Source organism: Amblyomma maculatum, chromosome 1, assembly GCF_055883805.1.
Source record: "Amblyomma maculatum isolate TAMU_Amacu chromosome 1, ASM5588380v1, whole genome shotgun sequence".
Classification (NCBI taxonomy): domain Eukaryota; kingdom Metazoa; phylum Arthropoda; class Arachnida; order Ixodida; family Ixodidae; genus Amblyomma; species Amblyomma maculatum.
The window spans coordinates 227271501-227292405 of NC_139344.1; the positions used below are offsets into that span (position 1 = coordinate 227271501).

General features: G+C 47.2%; 1 protein-coding gene across 1 annotated transcript in view; it reads right to left on the reverse strand.

Annotated features, from left to right (window-relative positions):
* Positions 1-20905, reverse strand: part of spir (spire type actin nucleation factor) — a 223688-nt gene that overhangs the window by 110973 nt on the left and 91810 nt on the right. The window contains exons 3-5 of the mRNA XM_084590464.1: positions 8288-8578; positions 6398-6523; positions 6138-6206 (exon numbers count right to left, since the gene is read on the reverse strand). Of these exons, the coding sequence (XP_084446590.1) occupies positions 6138-6206; positions 6398-6523; positions 8288-8578 (486 nt within the window). The remainder of the gene's footprint in view (positions 1-6137; positions 6207-6397; positions 6524-8287; positions 8579-20905) is intronic.

Sequence of the window (20905 nt, forward strand, 5' to 3'; positions counted from 1 at the left end):
AGTGTCCTGTGCCCATTGCTCTTCCTCCTTTACATTAACGACCTGCCATCTAATATTAATTCAACTATTTGCTTGTTTGCAGACGACTGCATGATTTATTGCAAAATACGTTTATCTGCAGATCACCTAGCACTTCAAAGGAACCTCGATCGCACAATCGCCTGGTGCACATCATCGTAAATGTCACGCTGAAAAATGCAAGTTAGGACATTCAGCAGAAAAAATCTAACTCTTCTTTCAGTTAATTACTCAATAATACTTCAGTGCCCAACACATCTTCAAACAGATACATCATCGGTGTTCATTTCTCAAAAATACCTGTTGGACCCCTCACGTACAAAAAGCAACAGCTAAAGCATTACGCACATTTATTCATTATACCTCAAAGGCATTACATGAGGGATGGGCACAACAAATCACGAATATTTGCGATTAGGGTATCTACAACGTAATCTCCATGGAACTCCTGCTACTACCCGTAAGCTCACCTGCTTTCAAACATTTGTTCGTCCACAACTTGAATACGCACCTCCCGTCTGGCCAGCTCAACAGGCTTATTTAATGAATTCTTTTGATTTGGTTCAGAATTGTGCTGCACGCTTCATTTTCAGAAACTACAACCATTACTCGAGCATAACAAACATCAAATCATCGTTCTCTCTTGCAATTAAGGAGCAATGCCCTAATCTGCCTATCTCACAGAATAGTCTACAGTACCTACCCTTCGCTGCTGCCTCTTGTACAACCATACCACACCTCACCTCATCTCATCTCAACAACTCTCTAAGCTTCCATCGCATTTCTGGTAGCACCGTTGCATTTAATTCATCCGCTCTACTAGAGGCTATAATTGACTGGAATAGTCTTCTGGAACAAATTATGAATATTCATGATTCAGCTCGTTTTAGGGCCGAAATAACAGCCATTTTTTCAAGTTACTAAAGTGTCTAATAATTGTATGATGACGTTCCTACTTGTCAGTGACTGGTACTAACAGTCAACAAGTTTTGTATGTATAAGCCCCACACACAACCTGGCCGGGATTACTCCAATGCTTGAAATCTGTGAGATAATGGTAACAAATGAATGAATGATGCATCTGTAGTGTAAGACTTGCGTAATCACTTGTGCTCCAAGATACACCAAGCTTGCTACCCACCGTGGTGGTGCAGTGGTTAGGGTGCTCGACTACTGTGCCCAAGGATGCAGGATCGAATCCCGGCCAGGGCGGCTGCTTTTCGGTGAAGGCGAAAGCAAGGCGCCCATGTGCTGTGCGACGTTAGTGCACGTTAAAGAACCCCAGGTGGTCGAAATTTCCGGAGCCCTCCACTATGGCGTCTCTCATAGACTGAGTTGCTTTAGGACGTAAAACCCCCCAAACCACACCAAGCTTACTAAGTCTATGACACAGCAAAGGTGTAAGCTTAAGTTGGAAAAACTGTCTCGATAAGCTGTACATACCTCTTCCTCCTTGGCTTCTAACTAAAAATCTGACACTTAAGTATGACGGGTGGACCAGCTATTGTTCTCTAATGCATTGGCCAGATGTAGCAAAGAGCCCTGAAAATTAGTGCCGTCAATACTGCAATGCACAGACTTACGACAATGGATCTATGCCAGTGAACTTTATAAAGACCATCTCTAAGTGCTAAGTGCTCTACGCGTGCCATGTAAGGACCACATGAATGCCTGGCTCCTCAGAATAAGTAGGTCAAGGCAGCATGTCGCGGCATATGCTAGGCTAAAGCTCTCTGTCACACACTGCCGGTGTTGCCCAACATGCATTAAATGCATGAGTACTACAAAACTGCATAAGAGATAGCAAGTGAAGGTTCAAAATTTTTACGCTTAAGCCTTCATACTTTCATCATATTTGCCTTGGAAATAAACTTGGGTGTGCAAACCCTTGTTTGTATTTTGTACGTAAATATGCTCAATGCTGCTCCTCACACAACACATGAACTACAAGTTAAGCCACTGTTGCATAAAACAAACTGCGAGCTGATCAGGAATATGCACTTATCTATGTTAAACATAAAGTATGTCGCATGAAAAGTCAACCTTTTCCTTTAACACCTGCTATTGGATCAAGATCGTCTTGCAAAGCAAGCTGCGTCAGAAAGCCAGATAAAGAGCTCATACATACAACTTCGAATTTAGGAAAAAAACAGCACAGAGAAGGTGCAGATTCAAGAAAAGAAGTTTATAGGATGCCCGTTGACTGAACTCCTTTTCTTGTGTCCTACTTCCCCAAGGCACTGTTTATTTTTTTTATAGATATGAATTGGAAAGCCCCAACTATAGTTGATATTGCCATACTCCTACAAGCAAGGGAGTAAATACAATTAACAGACACCTGACCATATCCCTAAATTATAACAGATTTTTCAAGCAATTGTAATTCAAGAATAATTCACCCTGTGACCTTTCCTGTAGCCAAATTGATAAAATTAGGTTATTGTAATTATCCCCTCTTATAATGCTACCACCCCGTTAGGAGATTCTTTTCATCATCATTACAAAAGAGTCAACAGGTCAGTGACCATAAATTTATATTATGACTCTGACAACTCCAGCATACAAATATCCATCAAAGCCCCAATTTTTATAACAATTTGTTACCACTAGTGTTACTGGTCAAAATATACTGTTTAGATGTCGATGATTTCCTTGTTGTATTTAGTCTTTCTCCTGTAGATGACCTGGGTGTAGTTGCAGACTCGATCCTAACTAGATTCAAAGGAATCATGAATTCATTGAACTTTTCCTTTGAACTACCGGCTAATGATTCCATTCAGTTTTTAGATATTCACCTGTATTTTAATCCTGTTGGTCAAATTTGCTGGGCTTACGAGCCTAGGTATAAGAAAGCACTACTGCTTTTTGACTCCTCACATTCAAAGCTCATTAAGCGAGGCATAGCAGCCACATGCCTTAGGTCTTCTCTCTTCAAGTCGTGTCCGCACAAAGTGGGCATTAGTTTCGAGACTTGGATGCGAAGACTAAAGGAAGCAGGCTTCCCTGACTATGTTCTTGTAGCAGTTGCAGAGACTCTCAGGAAAAGGCTACATAAAGAAAAAGAATGCGTCCAGTCGCAACAGGGTAATGTACCAGGAGAACATAAAAGGATGCTTGAGGTTTTGCCCTACGTACACAGGCTTTCACACAACTTGAAGAGAGTGGCAGAGAAATTCGGAGAGCTCCTCTCAAGCTTGCAAGGCTATGCGCTTTAGTAGGCCACGAAAGAGATAAAAAAAAATCAGCATGTGGCGTTAATCACAAGAATCTGCATGTCTCACGTGCCACTGGGGTTGTTTATCGGATCCCTCTCCGCTGTGGGAGTGTGTAGATTGGGCAGACGGGCAGATGCCTAAACGTGAGACTAAGCGAATATGCCTCTTCACTTCGTCAATAAACTGATGAGCATTTGCCTAAGTGCTGCAAGAGCTGCAAAAACTGCTTTCCACTCCTGAACCATACCAAGATCTTGGGAAGCGGTAAAAACCAATTGGCAAGAGAAATCTTTGAAGCGCATGAGATTGCGAAATGCAGTAGTGACATGTGCATTAGTACACAGTCTGTTTATCTTATGGAAAAAGAAAAAAAGTTTTTAAAACGTAATTGAGGTTGCACCACATTTCATGAGCAGTAACTGTTCATTTTCTTTTTTTTTTTTTTCAGGTTTTAGATTGCCAATGAAGAGTGTTATCAATTTTTCAAGGTATGTGCATGTGCATTGTTGCTTAATGATGGGACGTTTTTTTCGTCGCACGATTCCATTCAATAGTAAGTTGCAGCTCTGTCCTGTCCTCGTCTCCCTAGTTCCGTCTTAACGCTATGTTTTTCGTTGAACAAGAGCAATCATGCCACCTATTCTAAATACTTCTATGATTTGTTGTTAGCTATCCAAGGCTGGCAAACAAATCTTCAGCTTTGAGTGTGCTGTAGCACGGTGCGATCAAAGCGGGAGCAGCACAGATGTTTGACTACACTAGACAGTGCCAAGAAGCAGACTACTCGTCAGCTAAAGTAATGAACAAATTCACCATTTATGCAGTGCACTTGCATTCCATCTAACTACGAGAGAAAGGAAGGACACCGGCTAGACAAAGAGAGAGCACAAATGGGTTTTTGTTTCTTTGGCCACCTTTTGTAAAATGCACAACTGCAACATTTTACAAAAACGATTGTATCTGCCCAAAATACAGGCAGCTCTATTTATTTATCATGTCCAAACCTGGGCAGCAGCCCCTTACCATGGCAGAAGAAGAATGTAAAAAAGGCCTTTTCTCTAATCCAAAGGTCAAGTTGGCAATAGGCGACAAAGTAATGTTTTATGCCTGGTGGTAAGAGCTCGTAACAAAATCTTCATTAATGGCACTTTAGATGTGCCCTTTTTTTGTGATATCTGTCTGCTGTGCATGGGCTAAGCACTTTTATTTTTATTTCTTTGTTTGGAAGCCAGCCTCATTATGTCAACTGTGCAAGCGCTATGAGGTTCTATTTTTATAAACAGCCCACAGAATCTCAACATCCTAACTTCCCATTTATAATTTTTCAGATTTATACAAACTCTTTACGGTCCTGTACCTGGTGCCTAAATGAAGACAATAATTTAATCTGCTCTGCAGACTCGCTACATGACAGTGCTACTATGAGAAAATCTATGAAAAGCTCCTTACAGCAGCTTCTGCAAATCAAAATGACCAACAATATCACATGCATTAAAATTTTGTTCCGTCGCCTTTCCAAGAATTTTTCAAGACTGCCTTATTTTTTATTTTTTTAAGTCCCTTTTCGAACACAACTAGATCTACCATTACCGTCACATGCTCAAATATCTTTGTGTACTCTCTTTGAAACAATACAGAAATCCATTTTGCACAGACTTCATTAAACATGAAGATTCTGTTTGGTTCATCACACCCATGCCCCATACCCCGAAAGATTCATCACAGCCACATCTCTGAGGGCACAATGCTTAAAACATACTAGCCTATTATGGACTGCATGAACATCATCTTTCTTCACGACTTACAATGAAAAGATCCCCATTTTTCTTGAAGCCCATCTCTCTTGATTTAGGAAGCTTCAAAACGAAAATTTTCATGTATATTCCAATTAAAGAAGAATAACTAAACTGCATTATTTTTCATAGCATGAAAGCTCCGATCCCTATGTACTACAAATATACATTTTATTGAAAAGAACTAATGCTGCTCTCAGTGTTAAAGTTAATGGGAGATTGTGAATTCCCCCATCTATATATGACCATCTACATTTCTTAAAATTTTGCTTTTAATAGCCACATTTTTGGATTTTGTTTTCATCAACCTGCCACTGCCATGGCCTAGAATCAAGCCTGGAGAAGAGTGTTAGAGCTGTACAACAACTGCAACAACCTCAATACATGGACAATTAAATGTGTTCAAAGTCTTCAACACTAAGTGCTAAGCCCCAATTATTGGCCACCTCAGCTAGCATCGTACCTGGCTATATATTGACTCAATAGCAGAGCTTTGTGACCACTGGCCCACATGACATTGTACACGATTTCTTTGGAAGGACTGAAAACTGACCTAATTGGGTTGTTGCATTATGGTGGGAATAAACTGCTTTTGCATTATATGGGTGGAATATGATATTATAATATCAGTGAAATGCACTAATCATGGTTTCCAGTATTGGACACATCAAAGCGAATGATTCCCCTGACTGAAAATTTCTGCTGATAAAAGTAAACTGCATTTTGCACCTAGCAGGTGGAGGACCTGGCATGCCAGACACTCTATCCGTTGTGCATGTGTGCATGTGCACGCACACACGTGCACACACACGCACACGCATAAAAAAAAATTCTAAATTCACATGCCGGTTCCCTTTCAAAAAATTTTGTCTTATGCAAAGACTCAGTTGAGTCCTATTACATGCCATCACAATGCTCTAACCACAGTGTTATATGGACTAAACTTCATTTAGTGCAGTATGTATAAAGCCATCCTTGAAACCACTTTACTAGTTCTGCAATGGAACCAAGAGAGCGGTTCAATACTTTTGATTGCAATAAAATTACCAATGGCAGCCTGAATGCACTGTGACATCCCACAACATGGCAAAAATTTTTAAGAACCATTTACCCAGTCATGAAACTGTAGGCCATCGAGATCTGAGGTATCTGGATCACTGCGATGATCCTTTATAAATTCCTGTAAAAAAAATAATGAACGAAACTATTACAACACCAGCATGCATGCAGGTAAGGTGCAAACAATTCTGCACTCTGAGAAAATGAATTTAAAGCAGCACTTCTTCAGAGACTAGGATTAAAATGGCCATGATTGTAGCCAACAAACTATCCGACTATTATTATAATGTAAACTCTCCTCCGGACACTCACTTTGGTTCCACTAGATATTTTTTGTAGGAATGTTGACAGTTCTAGGGCTTCTGCAACCAGGGCCCTGCAAACAGCCTTGTAGTGCATGTCAGCTTGTGATGGGTTCTGAAGATGAGATGCACACATCTGCAAGAGCACATCAAGACCTATTGTTAAAAGAGGCTAGGCATCATCTACATGTTGGTAACACTGCAGTTATATGAAGTCAGGTTTTGTGCAACATAATCAGCTATGTAGGCTTTGTTTACTCACATGAAAAATGATAATGAATCCAAATCTAACAAGCAAGTTAAATGTGGTATTCTCTGCTAGCCTTCTACCAGGTGTTTTTGAAGACATTTCAAATTATTTCTAAAAAAAAAAAAAAAGCAGTTCAAAGTAGAAGAAAAATATTTGCAGGAACAAACACTCAGCCTTGGTGGACACAGTTTTGTTGCAAAAACCCTTCTACATATACCGCTAATCAACTAGGGCCCCCTAATTAATATTTAATTAACTCAATCCAGTTGCTAGTGCCAATGGGGAGTTTGTAAGTCGTGGAAAATACGATGCCATATCAGTTTTTGAAACGACTAAAAACGAATTTTCTAAAGCACAGCAGCGCGAAGAAATACGGCGCTTTTTCCTGCACGAAACCGAAACTGGGTGCACTGGAGGCGAAGAAGCAAGGCACAGACGCGACATTTGGTGCCGACTTGTCGCGCTGACCACGGCGCTAAATTCGAACTGTGCGCTCTCCCGTGCCGTGTCATGCACTTTATTACGCGAAAAGCGCACACAGCTCGTTCCGCCGAAAAGCCGCAGCAGCCGCCGCCGTATCCGGCGGTCGGGAAAAATAGTGACACTTAAAATAGGGTGCATACCTGTACATGAAATACTGTACACGTCGTGGCACAATGCCACAGCCACTGCAGCGCGTCATCAGTGGACGTCACGTATGCACTAACTTCGTGCGCATCTAATGCACTCAGCTTCGATTTCGCGCGGAAAACAGCGCCGGAATTCCTCGCGTTGAAATTAAGGCTTTAGAAAATTAGTTCTACGTCGTTTCAAAAATTGGTACTACATCGTCTCGTCCACGGCTTCAAACTGCCAATTGGGACTAATAGCCGGACTGCGTTAATTAATCATTGTAGAGTTTTAGTTATTTGGTTGTATAATTAGAAGACCTTTTCCAGTAAATTGTGCCCCCCGAGGTTTACATTTTTTTTTTTTCCTATTTTGGACCAGTTATCGTTACGAACTTTTAAAAGTGTACGGCTGCCCGAATAGGTGCTGTCATTCGGCCAAATAAATATTTCTGAAATGCAGAGAGCTCAGAAACACGCAGTCACTTTTTCTTCGTCAAATAGAAAAAGTCCGAAACAATGCGCAAACCGAGAATACTGTTCGACTTTGTAGGAAACGCGCGGATGCCTGTTTCCTTATGCCTAACCCAAGTGCAGTTGACCGAACACCAAGGAGCGAGCACGAGAGTTGGCACTAGCGGGACAACGCTGGGCACTCGAGGACTACTCCAGCGCCATCCTCCCGTCAAAAAGACGAGCACCATCGAGATGAGCAGCGGGCTTTGTCGACGCTCGCTGTGCTGACCAAAGCGTGCCTGCAGGGGCCCTGCGGTCACGACTCGATAAGAAGATCCTTGTGTGTGCCGTAAACGAAGCCTCGGGAAACGGCCGGAAGCGCACCGTCTCCGAAGCGGTCAAGGGCGAAGTCGTGAGAGCATCGGTCTGCCCGCGATGACGAGCGCACGTCATACGCTGGAACTGAACAAAGGAGCCGCGCCAACTGTCTCCGCCAAGAGCGTTTCTGCGTGACCGTTAAACAACGCTGCTCCCCTGAGCAAACGCAGCGCAAGTGAGCGCGGTCAGCGACGCGTCTCGCACGCACCTCGAGCACCTTGGAGAGCGTGAGGCCCGCCCGATGCGGGGTCTTGCCAGCCCCGCTATCGCCGCCGCCGGGGTCGTCTTCGCCCGAGTCCTTCTCGATGCCCTCGTCGTGGCAGTCCTCTTCCCCCGAGTCGTCGTCCGAGCTGAGCTCAGCGTCGGAGCTAAGCTCGGGGTCGGCCGACGTCATGCGGTCCAGCAGCATCTCGAAAGGGCGGCTCAAGACGTGCTCCTCATCCGACCGGAGCCCGTACTCGAGCGCGTGGAAAAGCACCAGGCCCAGGCTGCACACGAGCTGCGCAAAAGAAAAGAGCGCCTAGGTTAAGACGTCACAGGTTACGAAGACGAATTTCCATGTCATACTCTACGCTGCTATCAATAAATCTCATAAATCGTAGTAAAATGAAGGCAGAGGTATAGGAGGCCCTCGCCGCCAAGTGACCAGGACTGCTCGAGATTAATTTATTTAGGTCACCAGGGGTTCTTCGAGGCGAACAGACATTGCACAGCACCACGGGCGCCTGGTCCCAGATATATTTGAGCAACTGCTCTCTCGGAACGGAGGTACCCTTGAACATTTCAAGTGACCGGCTCAGAGGAATGCTCAGGGAAACAGAGCAAGGTCTTCAACCGTGCACATCTATCGCGCCCCATACGGGTCCAGTGACTGAGACCAGTAGAAAACGGCCGCATGCCAAGCAGGGTTCCACCGAAAAGCAGTTTAACGCCCGCTCCTTTGTGCGCAATTCGAGTGACTCCGGAAGGAAAAGAAAGGGCCCACACACACGAGGGAGACCAAACACGCCGAGCATTTCGAAAGCTGCTGGAAGGAAGGGGGGCGAATTGCGCGCCTTCTGCTTCCTTTCGCCTCCTCGTGTGGTGGGAGAAATCCTGTTCTGACAGGGGGCATGCTTCGGGGGCTGCGAGGCCAGGCGCCCACTTGACCTCTGCAGTGTGTGTTCCGATCGGATGCCACCGCTCCTCCCGTGTGTGCCCTCCTCCGCACAAGGCGGCCTTATTTGGTCAGGGCGATGCCCCACGCAGGCCGGGCAGCTGCCCCCCTCAAACCCCCCGGCAAGGTGCGCACGCATGCGGTCAGGGCAGAGCTCCACCAGGACTCGGCACGGTGCGAGATCTGCGGTGAGCGAGTACAACGCAATCCGGCGATTCCACAAGCGGTCAAGCCGTCAGACGACCGCTTTTGCGGAAAACTTTGCGCACGAAGCCTCGTAAGAGCCAGAAATGTGTAGGCGTCGCTACGATTACACTGACTTTATTTGAAGACCCGTCGGTCAACTGACGTATGTACACGCATTCCATTAATTTTGATTTGGTTGGTTTGGTTTGTGGGGTTTAACGTTCCAAAGCAACTCAGCTATGATGAGAGACGCCGTAGTGGAGGACTCCGGAAATTTCGACCACCTGGGGTTCTTTAACGTGCACTGACATCGCACAGCACGCGGGCGCCTTGCTTTTCGCCTCCATCGAAAAGCGGCCGCCGAGGCTGGGATTCGATCCCGCGTCCTTGGGAACAGTAGTCGAGCGCCGTAACCAGGGAGCAGCTAGGCTGACAAATTTCGATTGGTCACACCAAGTTACCGACACGAACTGGCCACCTGGCGGAGGATGACGCTGTACGTGATGCTCCACTAGGCCTTGCGTCGCATAGCCCTGAGCACCACTTATTGCACAGCTTTCCCGACAGTTCCTCCATTAACCACCGAAACAATTCTATAAACTGTAGTGAACTCTGCGAATGAAGACTTATCAACTGCTACCTAGTATGACCCCTAAAATGAATCTCGGTCACCGAACGTGAAAATCCATGGAGCGATTCCGTTGTCCTGCTTTTATGCGCGCATATCATTAATACGTTATACTTGTATGACTTACAGCGCCAAATTCAGCGACCCCAAGCTTCTCGACATAACAAGCCAAGGTTGGCCCTAGGTCCTGGCCCAATTTTCAATTGGCTTGGGAACGACCGAAATTGGGTCCCCAACACTGACCCTACATAAACGGTCAACTGACCACGCACAAGCCGGCAATGACTTGAGCAGCAGAGCCCATAACTTTTCGTAGCCCGTTCCCCCTAACTGTACAACACTTCTGCGGTCTAGTTCCTGCAATTTTCCCAGGTTTTCCGTCATTCTTCGATTTAAAATCAGTCGACAAAGTGGAATGGCAGGCATAATGTCGGAAGAATAGCATGCGCAGTTTCCACGTGTTAACACCGAAGTATTTGGCGGACGGCACAGACTTGTCTTAATATGGTAGGTTTGGCGGGCATTTTGGCCCAAAAGGGCTACCGCAGCAATTAAGTAGGTCCCAGGAATACTGTTACACTACCGCAGAAAGACTTCGCGCTTATTCAATGCCTTTCTGTCCATACTGTCCATGCATTCCGACGTCGCTGAGTGAACTGCGTCCTGCAAAGCGCACAGATTACCGGAGCGTTCGTCACTTGAAACAAGATTAATTTAAGCTGCAAATTCGATAAAGTTTCGGACTTCTCCCATACCTATTAAATCAACACATTGACTAAGCCATTATTTAATTTCTGTATGACCTTTGGCATGCGGTACACCAAGGAGACGGTTATAAGTATCGCCTCCGCGCGGTCGCGGCTACCGCTGCACTGTACAGAACTAATGAGACGAACTAGTGTCGACAGAGAGAGAGAGAGAGAGAGAGAGAGAGAGAGAGAGAGAGAGAGAGAGCTTCGAAAGGCGGCGCTTTCGCAACGTCAGTTCGAATACGAAGTTCTCCTCCTGAGCTGCCAAGGTGAATCAATCGCAATCTTATATTTAGCGCACGGGAACAGTCCATTCAGGAAAAGGTTATAAAGTAATCAGGGAGTAATTATTCTATAGCATCGACCCAAGCGCAGCCATACAAATACAGAAGAAAGCTATACAGCTTCCTCAGAAACCTCGTAGTTGAAGAAACAATTGTAGAGGTTCAACCGCCACTGAAGCAAGTTTCACAAGCGTAAGTGATCGGCCGCAGTGCAGTCGCTGCTGTCGCTTCGATTTTGGCTCGCTTCTCGGCGACGGGCTAGTATTGCTTCTTGTTGTTCGGGGGTCTGCGTCCTCTGTCTTTAGCGAGAGTGGCTTCCTATACGTACGCCACGCCGCCCCTTCCTGTGACGACGCGTGGTGGACTCGCCCGACGCCACGTTCGCAGACCTCGCCTGCGCTCGCCCAGATGACGTATGTGTATGGCGTATTTACCAATGTTAAATCAAGGAGCACCTCAGATGGAACTTTATGAAGACGACGATGTTCACTGCACAGCGAAAGAGTGCGTTGCTGTTTTACACGAGGCGTGACCGGCTGCGGCGGTAGCATAGTGCTCCCGTGCCTGGGACGGGAAAGGTGGCCCAGGAACGAGACGGGTTCGCTCTGGAGCAGGTTCGAAATCCAGTCGCGCTAATGTTTTTGCGGCGCAGCTGTGGCAAGGCGCAGATGATACGGGAGCATGTGCAGTACCTATAGCTTGCGATGTTTACTGCACAACGCGAGAATTCAAGGTCAAATGCTCACAGTCAGATGATTTCTAGGTTTGGCACGGAGATAAAACTTACGCTCTAAAATTCGTCCCGGTCCGGGTTCCGAGCCTGGGACACCGCCTGTCCAGTTTCAAAGAAAGCTGATAGATTTCCTTTGTAGCCATACGGATGCGCTTGGGTGGATGATAATGAGTAATTAGTCATTTATTAAAAAACTATTGAACCTTGGGGGATTCTGAACACTGGACCAAGGTCAGATAACAGTTGCGAGTCAAGAACCTCAACGCTTGACGATCGTAAACACCCGCACCGAGCCGAAAAACTCATTATACTGGAATGCAAGTACGCAGGAAGGGAGATCAGTCGCAGCCCGTCATATATCGGTATTCGGAGAGCGTGCTCTTAAAAGGGATGGGGGTCGTACAGCGAACGGACAGAGAATTAGTTTTGGGGCGAAGCTGAGACGACATGCACAATGACAGTAATTATGGGGCTGGTATATATACACCCTGGCTTTTCGAGATTCGCCAATTCCCGTATTACGTTGCCGTAAGAGATGCAAAATCCACAGGCGCCGTTTGAGTGTTCACTTCCTCCCGGTTTATGCGAGAATGGAAGAAATATTGTAGCTGTAATTACCCCTTAACGGGACACTGCAAGAAAGTGAAGCTGACTTAAAGACCACTATGACTGAAAACAAACCTCTTTTAAGACAGCAAACAACGAGAACTTAAATACGGATCTCGGAGGCTGACAAACGTGCATTAAGGTTATTGTCTGAACATGTTTCGAAACTGCTAGTGCGCTTTTATCACGCGAGCAAGACGGAGAAAAGGCAACGTGAATGTTCGAAGTGGACAGTTTCGAGTTAGTACGATTCGGTTTCGGCGTTTGGTAGCAATGCGCTTTGCAAGCCTGCGTGTTCTCGTTTTTGACGCGCCTCGGAGTGCGCGGGGCAGTGCGGTGTAGCGAAGGAAATTTAAAGTGCTCCTCGGACGAAGTTCATGCCCCGGCAAGCGCCTCCATATTGAAAACTTCGATATAAAAATTATGCAGGAAATTTCACCGGTTTACTGTAAAGGCTGGACCTGCATGAAACCAGGCAGTTTCCCCAGCCGGTGAGTCGGAAGCCCTTATACGCAGCCTTCTCCCTCCGAGGAAGACCGCGTTGATGTTCTATAGCTAGCCGGATCAGTCTTTTATATTATCTGCAAGTGCAATAAATAGCATCCGAGTGCATACGTTTTGTTGTTCCGTCCCTTCATCTACGCACAACCTCTTCCTTCAGAATGCCCTCGACACATTCGTGTCGTCTAGACCCGGTTGTGGTGTCCCTGAGGTTCGCAGACATCCATGGAGGAGTCATGCGTTTTCGCTTTGTTGTACTTAGGTTTAGCCGTGTTAGATCTTGCCTTCCTTCCGGTGCTGCCAAACGCACCAAGGGAAAATGACCGTGCGTCTAGCGAGTGCTGTGGATACGGCTCTCGCAGCGAAAAAGCTGCGCCTGTTCTTTTTCGCTCAACCTCGAGAGGATATCGCATGAATCCTCGTCCGCAGAAATGCAGCAGCGCAAACTGCCTGGACGCGCCGCGTTGCTACTACCATCCATGCTGGCACCAAAAACACGTGGCTTCGAATTCCACTGCAGACTGCATCTTAATGCGTGTGCTTTGTTTCCTCGCGGCGTGCATGGCACGGACAAAGAGGTGGCTGAGGCTGTCATGAATAGCAAATGTCTTCCCTCGCCACCTAGATCAAGTGCCCCATGCAGAATACTGGACCGCCAGACAGGCAGCTGGCCAACAAGAAGCTCTTTACACGAGTCAATTTTGGTGTTTTACGAATTTGTAGGAGGGAGCCAAGACGCGGCGGCGTCAGAGCCTTGGACTACCCGCAAGGTTACGCGCACCGGCCATTCAGACGAGAAGCATAAGTGTAGCCCAGAACGGCATGATAGACCGCTCACGATAGGAGCTCTGGCGACATCCCGTCCGTAGGATGGCAAGCACGCAGTGCTGTGAGTGTGGCGTACTTGGCTTCGGAGAAAGCGGCAGGTCTCAAGTGCGGAAACGCACTGGCAACAGCTCGCAGGTTTCCTCCGCAGCCTGCAGGCGCGAAAGGGAGTACCAATCGGCGCCCATGCCGTTCGTTGGCAGCCGGGACACGCGGCTGCGGCCTGTAGCACGCGCCAAAAGCGGGCTTGACAAAAGCAGCGACAGCGACCATTGTTTATCCTCACCCGGCGTCCTTGACTGCAATCGCCGCCATTCTGGACACCTCACGGAAACAGTGCGCGCGCGGTGCAGCCACCGAGATGGGAAGGTACGATTAAGCCGTTCGCGTGGTTGCGCGGAATAAAAACAAGGAGAGCGAAGGATACCGTCGATCGACCCAGCGGTGAAAACAGATCGCAGGGAGAGAGAGAGAGTGAACGGGAGGGGTAGTGGGGAAGCTGGATCGCCCGTCCGGAACTCGGTCACTGCCGGCAAAGTTAGGGCCAAGGTTTCGCCCAGAATGTCCACAAAGACGGCGTCCCATTACGGGTGCCACAATCTGCCAAGGGTGGGCAAGTCGCGTTCAAGGTCAATCCGTGCATACCGGATGGGAGTGATACCAAGTGCGCTCCGGGCACGCACATAACTCAGCTGCGACACATCCGCCGAGGCTGGCAAAAAGGAACGCGCGGTGCAAGCAGCCAACCAAACTTTGTAACCGCATGCGGCATCTTCAGCAGATACGCTTTAAAGCTGCCGTCCAATCGGCTGTTGGTCACATAGCCTTGCTCAAAACGCAACGATTATCGGCACCCGCTATACCAGCTATATGGTGTAGGATCTCGGTGCGCGACTTTTAGCCCTAGTCTGAAAAATCAACGTTCCAGACTAACTATACGAAAACGCGAAGATGCACGCAAAACGCTGCAAATATTCACGCTTCAGCCTCGTAGGCGGCGCATGACAGATGATTCCCGGCAACGGACTCGCATTTTCTTACGCAGACTAGCAGGTTTACCGCCGAAACGGGAATAGCTGGAAACGCGCGCTCACCAAGCGGAAAGAGCGTTGCCACTGTTGAAGCAGGGACGTCAAACTTATTTCCCGCAGGGGCTTGGGTTTAAGTTTCTGGGCAAGTCCCGAAGTGACGCAGGCTATGAAACACACCGTAGCGGAGGGCTTCGCAAAATCTGTTCTTTAACGTGCACCGACATCATATCGCACAGTATACAGTATATCGATCAATTTGAAGGTGATCGCGCGAGCACCGACCGGCGGTACTTTCAAGTTGCATAGCGGCCGATTTCGGAACTGTGAAGACAAATACAACGCTGCCCTTTTCCGGAACCTCGCTGGTTCTTCAGTGCTACAACCGTCATCCGCCTCAATGAATCGCCACCTTTTTCCTATGTTTTTTTTATGCCTTTAATGACCAACACGCGTGTGAGTCGTTGCCCCATATCTCGGCTAATGATGACGCATCTGTGCAAAAGCTGATAAGGTGATCGGAAAGAATTTGAAGGTTATATCGCAAATGGTGACGAGTCTTTAAGAAGCATCTTTGTGTGCATATTTTTACTGCACAAAGAAAGATTTGTGGTAGCTTCCCTTTGCCTATGGCTATTAAAAAAAAAAAAAAAAAAAAAAGAACGCGGAGATTTTCCTGGTTAAACCTAATTATCCGAACGAAAGCTCTGTCAAGCATGGTTACAAATCAACCTGCGCTGAAGCCTTGTGTGCTCGGACCGGCACGCATCTCATCTATGGTGAGAATTAGCAACCAAGTGCCGGCGAAGCAGCTGTTAGGTTAAACGTCACGCCTAGTTAAGTGGTATCAGAGAGCGGTATCACAACGGAGAGCCACCTAGCGAACGCCGCAGCAGCTGCGCCCACGTGGATTGACGTTATTGACCGCTCTTCCGCTCCGCTCCGGCGGCGTAAGATCAAACAGGCGAACCTGAGTTGCAATGCGAAAAGCAGAGTGCAAGCTCTAAAGGGCTGCAGGAGCACTGCCACAAAGCAATTTCTGCGCGCGCCCACAAGGAAACATGCGACCGGCACGCACAGGGGCTAGCTGCTATTCAGAGGCATGCCCAGCACGACACCCTCGACACTCATTTTTATCGTCACTGATTCCTCGCTGAGCAGTCCGTGCAGAACAATCCGATTGCAAGCCGAAACCATGCAAGAGTTTAGTAGCGCGACTAGCGGCGGATTAGATGCATTAAAAACGGGGAGGGTTTCGTTTAAATTCACTTTTAATCGAGGAAAGATTATATGTATATACCTATCGGAAAAGTGCCGTTATAACATACACAAAACACAAAAGGGGGGGGGGGGGGGGGGCACTACAGCTCTAAGTTAATGTTCGTGTACATGCCCTTCGTTACTCGCTTAATCACGGCTATTTGTGTCTATATTATCTCACACATACTCATTCACATAGTCGTAAGCAATCCAGTTATTTGAAAGACCCCCGACATATTTAACGAAGCCGGGGTCTGTGTGACCGAGGAGTAGCCTCCCTGAATCGGGATCCAAGGGTCCCACGGGGTCCAGTTCCCACCTTAAAGGAGAAGGCCTAGTTGGCAGCTCCTACCACCTCAGTCATGTCATAAGCGATCTCGTGACGTCACACAACCTGTCGACCAATCAGCGTCCCGCCATGCCGCCTGCCAGAGCTTTGCTCGTGATTTTTCGCATTTTCCGAAGAATGGGCCCTACTTTAAAGGGCAGCTGCATCTTTTCGAGAATTCCGCAATATTCAAGGATTCAAATCTAGAGAGGCTGTAGGTAATGCATGCAAAGTGGTTTTGCGCTAGCATTCAAACTGATGGCGCAAATCGACGATTAAACCTCGAGCTTCTCCTCACAGCATTGAAGGCCGGCAGATAAGCTTGGTGATGACGTCACGGACGGTAACATTTATTATTATCCTTGTCTTCGCCTTTTCTGATGCCGCCAAGCAACGTCTCTGGGGCTTTGCTTTCGGTAGAGTTCTTTTGACTTCTTCAAACCAAGCGTTTCTGTGCGGGAAATGTACCGGTACCGTCAATGACGTCATCATGCAACCTCGACCCGTAGCTGTGCGGTAAGGGTTGCGGTTCTAATCGTTAATTGCGCCACTGATTCAAATGCTAGCGCCAAGATATTTCGCATGCTTACACTGCGAGCTATTTACATTCGACCCCTCGAAATTCAGCTCGAAATATAAAACCGGTGCAGTTTTCCTTTAACGCTGACGCGTTAAAAGGTGCGAAATCGGTGTTCGAACAGAAAATAAAAAAGAACGGGAGACCGATAAAGATATGAGCACGCCAGACATCGTTAACTGCCCCTATACGGTTCGCAAGACCAGCTCAAAACTTCTACCACGAGGAAAGAAAAATGGGAGAAATAAAGGAGAAGCGTTGCAACCACGTGCTATCAACAGAGTATTGAGCCTTGGCTTATATTCAATACTGGCGCGCCGCTAAGCCCCCCGTGTCGCCCTGGCTGCTCCCACATGCGCGAGATAGCACGGAGGACATAACGCGGCGCGAATAACAACGACGCCGTAGACCAGGGCGCACCGCGTGCTCCGTAGCCGCGGCACGTTTCTACTTCGCACCGGTCAGAGGAAACGCCGAAAGCACCGCCAGCGGCCGCTTGTTCGCGCACAACTCCTGCTGGCGTCCAGATTTGTGACGGCCGCTGCAATATCACCCACCCAGAGAACGTAATTGGGCACTTGCGGCTCGAAATTGTGGTTCAAAGGTCATCAACATTAGTGGCGGCTCTTCATTGTGAAACGGCCGAAGACAATGGCACATAATGCCCAGTATATTAAGGGTCGGCTAGCGACCCATTAATTAGGAGGCACCGCGATAACGCTGCTCGCTGTGTGAAGAGAGCACAGTCCGGTTTGTTTCGTAGGGTTTCTTCGGTCCAGTACGCGTGCATGTTTTTCCCGTTCCCCGACTTTAGTCGCTGGCTTTTCAGAAGCTTTGCGACACCGAACGTATACTTTGCGGGTCAATCGCGCTAAGTATACCAGTCAGAAGTAGCAACGACGGTGACACTAACAGAGAAGGTCACGTATTTTATTTGCACACCCTGCAAGACAAACTATACCTAACGTCCTACGACGGCACTTGATCCACGACACATTCAAGACTCTGGAGCACAACAGGCCAGTGAAATGAACCAGAAATGCAGGGAACATTGCATTTTTAACGAGTTAACGAGATGTCCCGGAAGGAAGAACTGTACGGCGTTCTCTGAAGCCCCGGGGTACCGCCTAACGTGGTTGGAAGCTGGTAACTTGGATGGACGGAAATTCTTGTCAACAAAAGTTTGAGATTATCAGCGAGCCAAGATTAATTCTACCTGGTATTCTGTGCCTTGCTCTAAAACCTGATTCAAGGTGTGAATATGCTCTAATGTCGCGTAGCCCTTCCTAAAGCAACTTGTCCTTGTTTAATTATAGTCTAGTTACTGTTACTGTTACCTCAGTAAAAACTAACCAGTAGGCAATGCACAGTAAGCTGATCGGTCTTACTTCCTTCACGCTCCCTAATTGTATTTTGTTAACAATAACGTCAATATACTTCCAACATTGCGGTACATTCGAGGCCATGAAGCACTTTTCAAGCCCAGTCTCCCGATCGTCCTTCAACAGATTTGCAAGTATACAGTCGGCCACTTTTTCAAAAGTATCGTGCGAGCGTCGACTTCCTGGCGCAGCAGTGCAGCGCCGAAGCCCAGCGAAAATGGGAATATAGGGAACGTGCATGCTTACCGATCACGCTTGTGGAACCAGCGTCGTCCACTTGGCTGTTCCGCTAGTTGCGAACCGACCTCGCGAGTTTGATGGCCGGTCCTGGCAATGTTTGTTCAGTGTTCTATCTGCGTCGTATTTCTTACTCTGATTGGTGGAGACACGTCTGGAGGGCGTTTCTTTTAACTAAACTATGCGCCGACATCGAAGCGTTTCTACTATTGCCGCTGGCATCAACGGCACGCTATAATATTTACCGCAAATGTGCGCTATCAAGAGATAGCACCCGAACTATATGCAGCGGATAATAACAAGCGGTCGAAGCTTTTTGTAGCACCGATGCATAAAGGACGATTAATTGTTTGCTGCCCACAAATCAGAACAGCTGACGGCGTTCACTCCGGCTTTTGACCTCGCGCGCTTTTCTCCTCTCGACGCTTGCGCGATACTCGTGGTCGACTGTACACTCGATCCTCACCAGACACTTTCCCCGCTCGCACTGTTTTGTAAGGCTGTCTTTACTTCCTATTTTTCGTTACCGGCCGAGATGTCTATAATGCCTCCACATCTCTGCCTCATGTGGTCAAAATTATCCAGAGCCCCAAACTAAGACGTCCTTCACAATCCGAGGTATTTAGGGACGCCAACCCCCATAAACCAAACAATATACCAAACCACTACCTCTGTAATTATCGTCTAAGTCCTTTCGTCTACTATATAGGTCTGTGTAGAATTCGTGTGCTACTTTTACTATTTTATCCATAATTACATGCCCTCTGTTTCTTAGTGCGTACATGTTATTTTCGTCCGTGCCTAATTTGAACGCTTGCAGGGTATACCTGCGTTCCTTAGGACATTCTAGATTTTCTCCACATCATGCTTCATTATGTCGTTTACCTCACACTTATTGATTAGCTTTGACAGCTCTGTTCTATCCACAGTATCAGGGACTTCTATCCTTTGGCGTCTCTTAATCACGTCTCGCATCTCCTGAGAGCTGGACTAACTGTTCCCGCACTTCTGTTGAGCACTAAGCAACGATATTTGTGAGATTATGGTTCAGCGCTTTAACACTAACGTCGCTGTCCGCAATCAAACTGGGATATGTGCTAGTCGACTTTACAAAGATCCGGACCAGGTTAAGTACGCAAAAGGCCTACGGAGGGCACTTAAGACTCTGCTGTGATGCGCAATCATGCATCCTAAAGCCATTAACCTGATGGCGTTATTCCCTATCAACAATGACCCCCATCAATTATTTAGTAATGTTCTTTACCATTTTGGAGGCTTTCATCTGAAAGGCTTTTATCAGCGTCTTTATGATCCTCATCATTTACATATATCCTAAATATCCGACCAACACCATTACCACTTCGAGTTGTTATTTCGCTCTCACCCTACTATCTGTTCTGCTGACCGTCCTGGTTAGCTCAGTTGGTAGACAGTGACTGCTCAGGAAAGGCGGTGAACACGGGTTCGGTCCCCGGACCAGGACGAAGTTTCTGAGAGAGCTGTATAGCTTTCCTTTGTACCCGTATGGCTGCGATTTGGTGGGGGTCAATGGGTAATTACTCCATTATCATTTACCAAAGTGCTGCTCAATTAATTCACAATCCCATTAACTATTGTTAATCACTAACAAGGGCGATCATCACTTATTGTTAATGACTACCCGCTGACCATCTACTGAGTGCTGGTGACGTCACCGGGGTTTTAGACGACGCGTTGTTTCGTTGCAGATTAGCCACATATAATGATTTCGCTTTCAGAAGAATGCGGTGGAGCGCACTTGGCATATGGGTACTCTCTGGTCATGAGTGGCAGTTCACCAGTAACCGGAAAAGAGAAAGGTGTATACAGCTGTATCTTACCGGTACTCATCTAATGGGGCAAGAAAGTGAAGGAAACTTGAAACACAGAAAATGACTGGCGCAACGTCACGACATAGGAATCGAGTAGGGTTGGTGAGGGAGCAAATGAGAGTTAACGACATCCTAGTGGAAATCAAGAACGATAGACAGGGTACGTAATGAAAAGGCAACATAACCGCTGGTTTCTGTAGGGTGAACTGCATGGATTCCAATCGAAGGCAAGTGTATAGAACAGGGAAGCAGAGAGTTAGATGAACGGACGAGAGTGGGAAGTCCGCGCGGATTGCGTGGAGACAGTCCGCACATGACTGGTTGAATTGGAGAGATATGGTAGAGGCCATTGCCCTGCAGTGGTTGTTGCTGTGACATGGAGTTGGTCGCGCAGCGCTCGTCACTCGTTTCGTGATCGAGAGCTACCAGCTCCCTTTAGCGGTAGCGATGGCTCCGAGTCAGAGTTGGCGAGATAAAAAAAAAAAAAAAAGTCGCT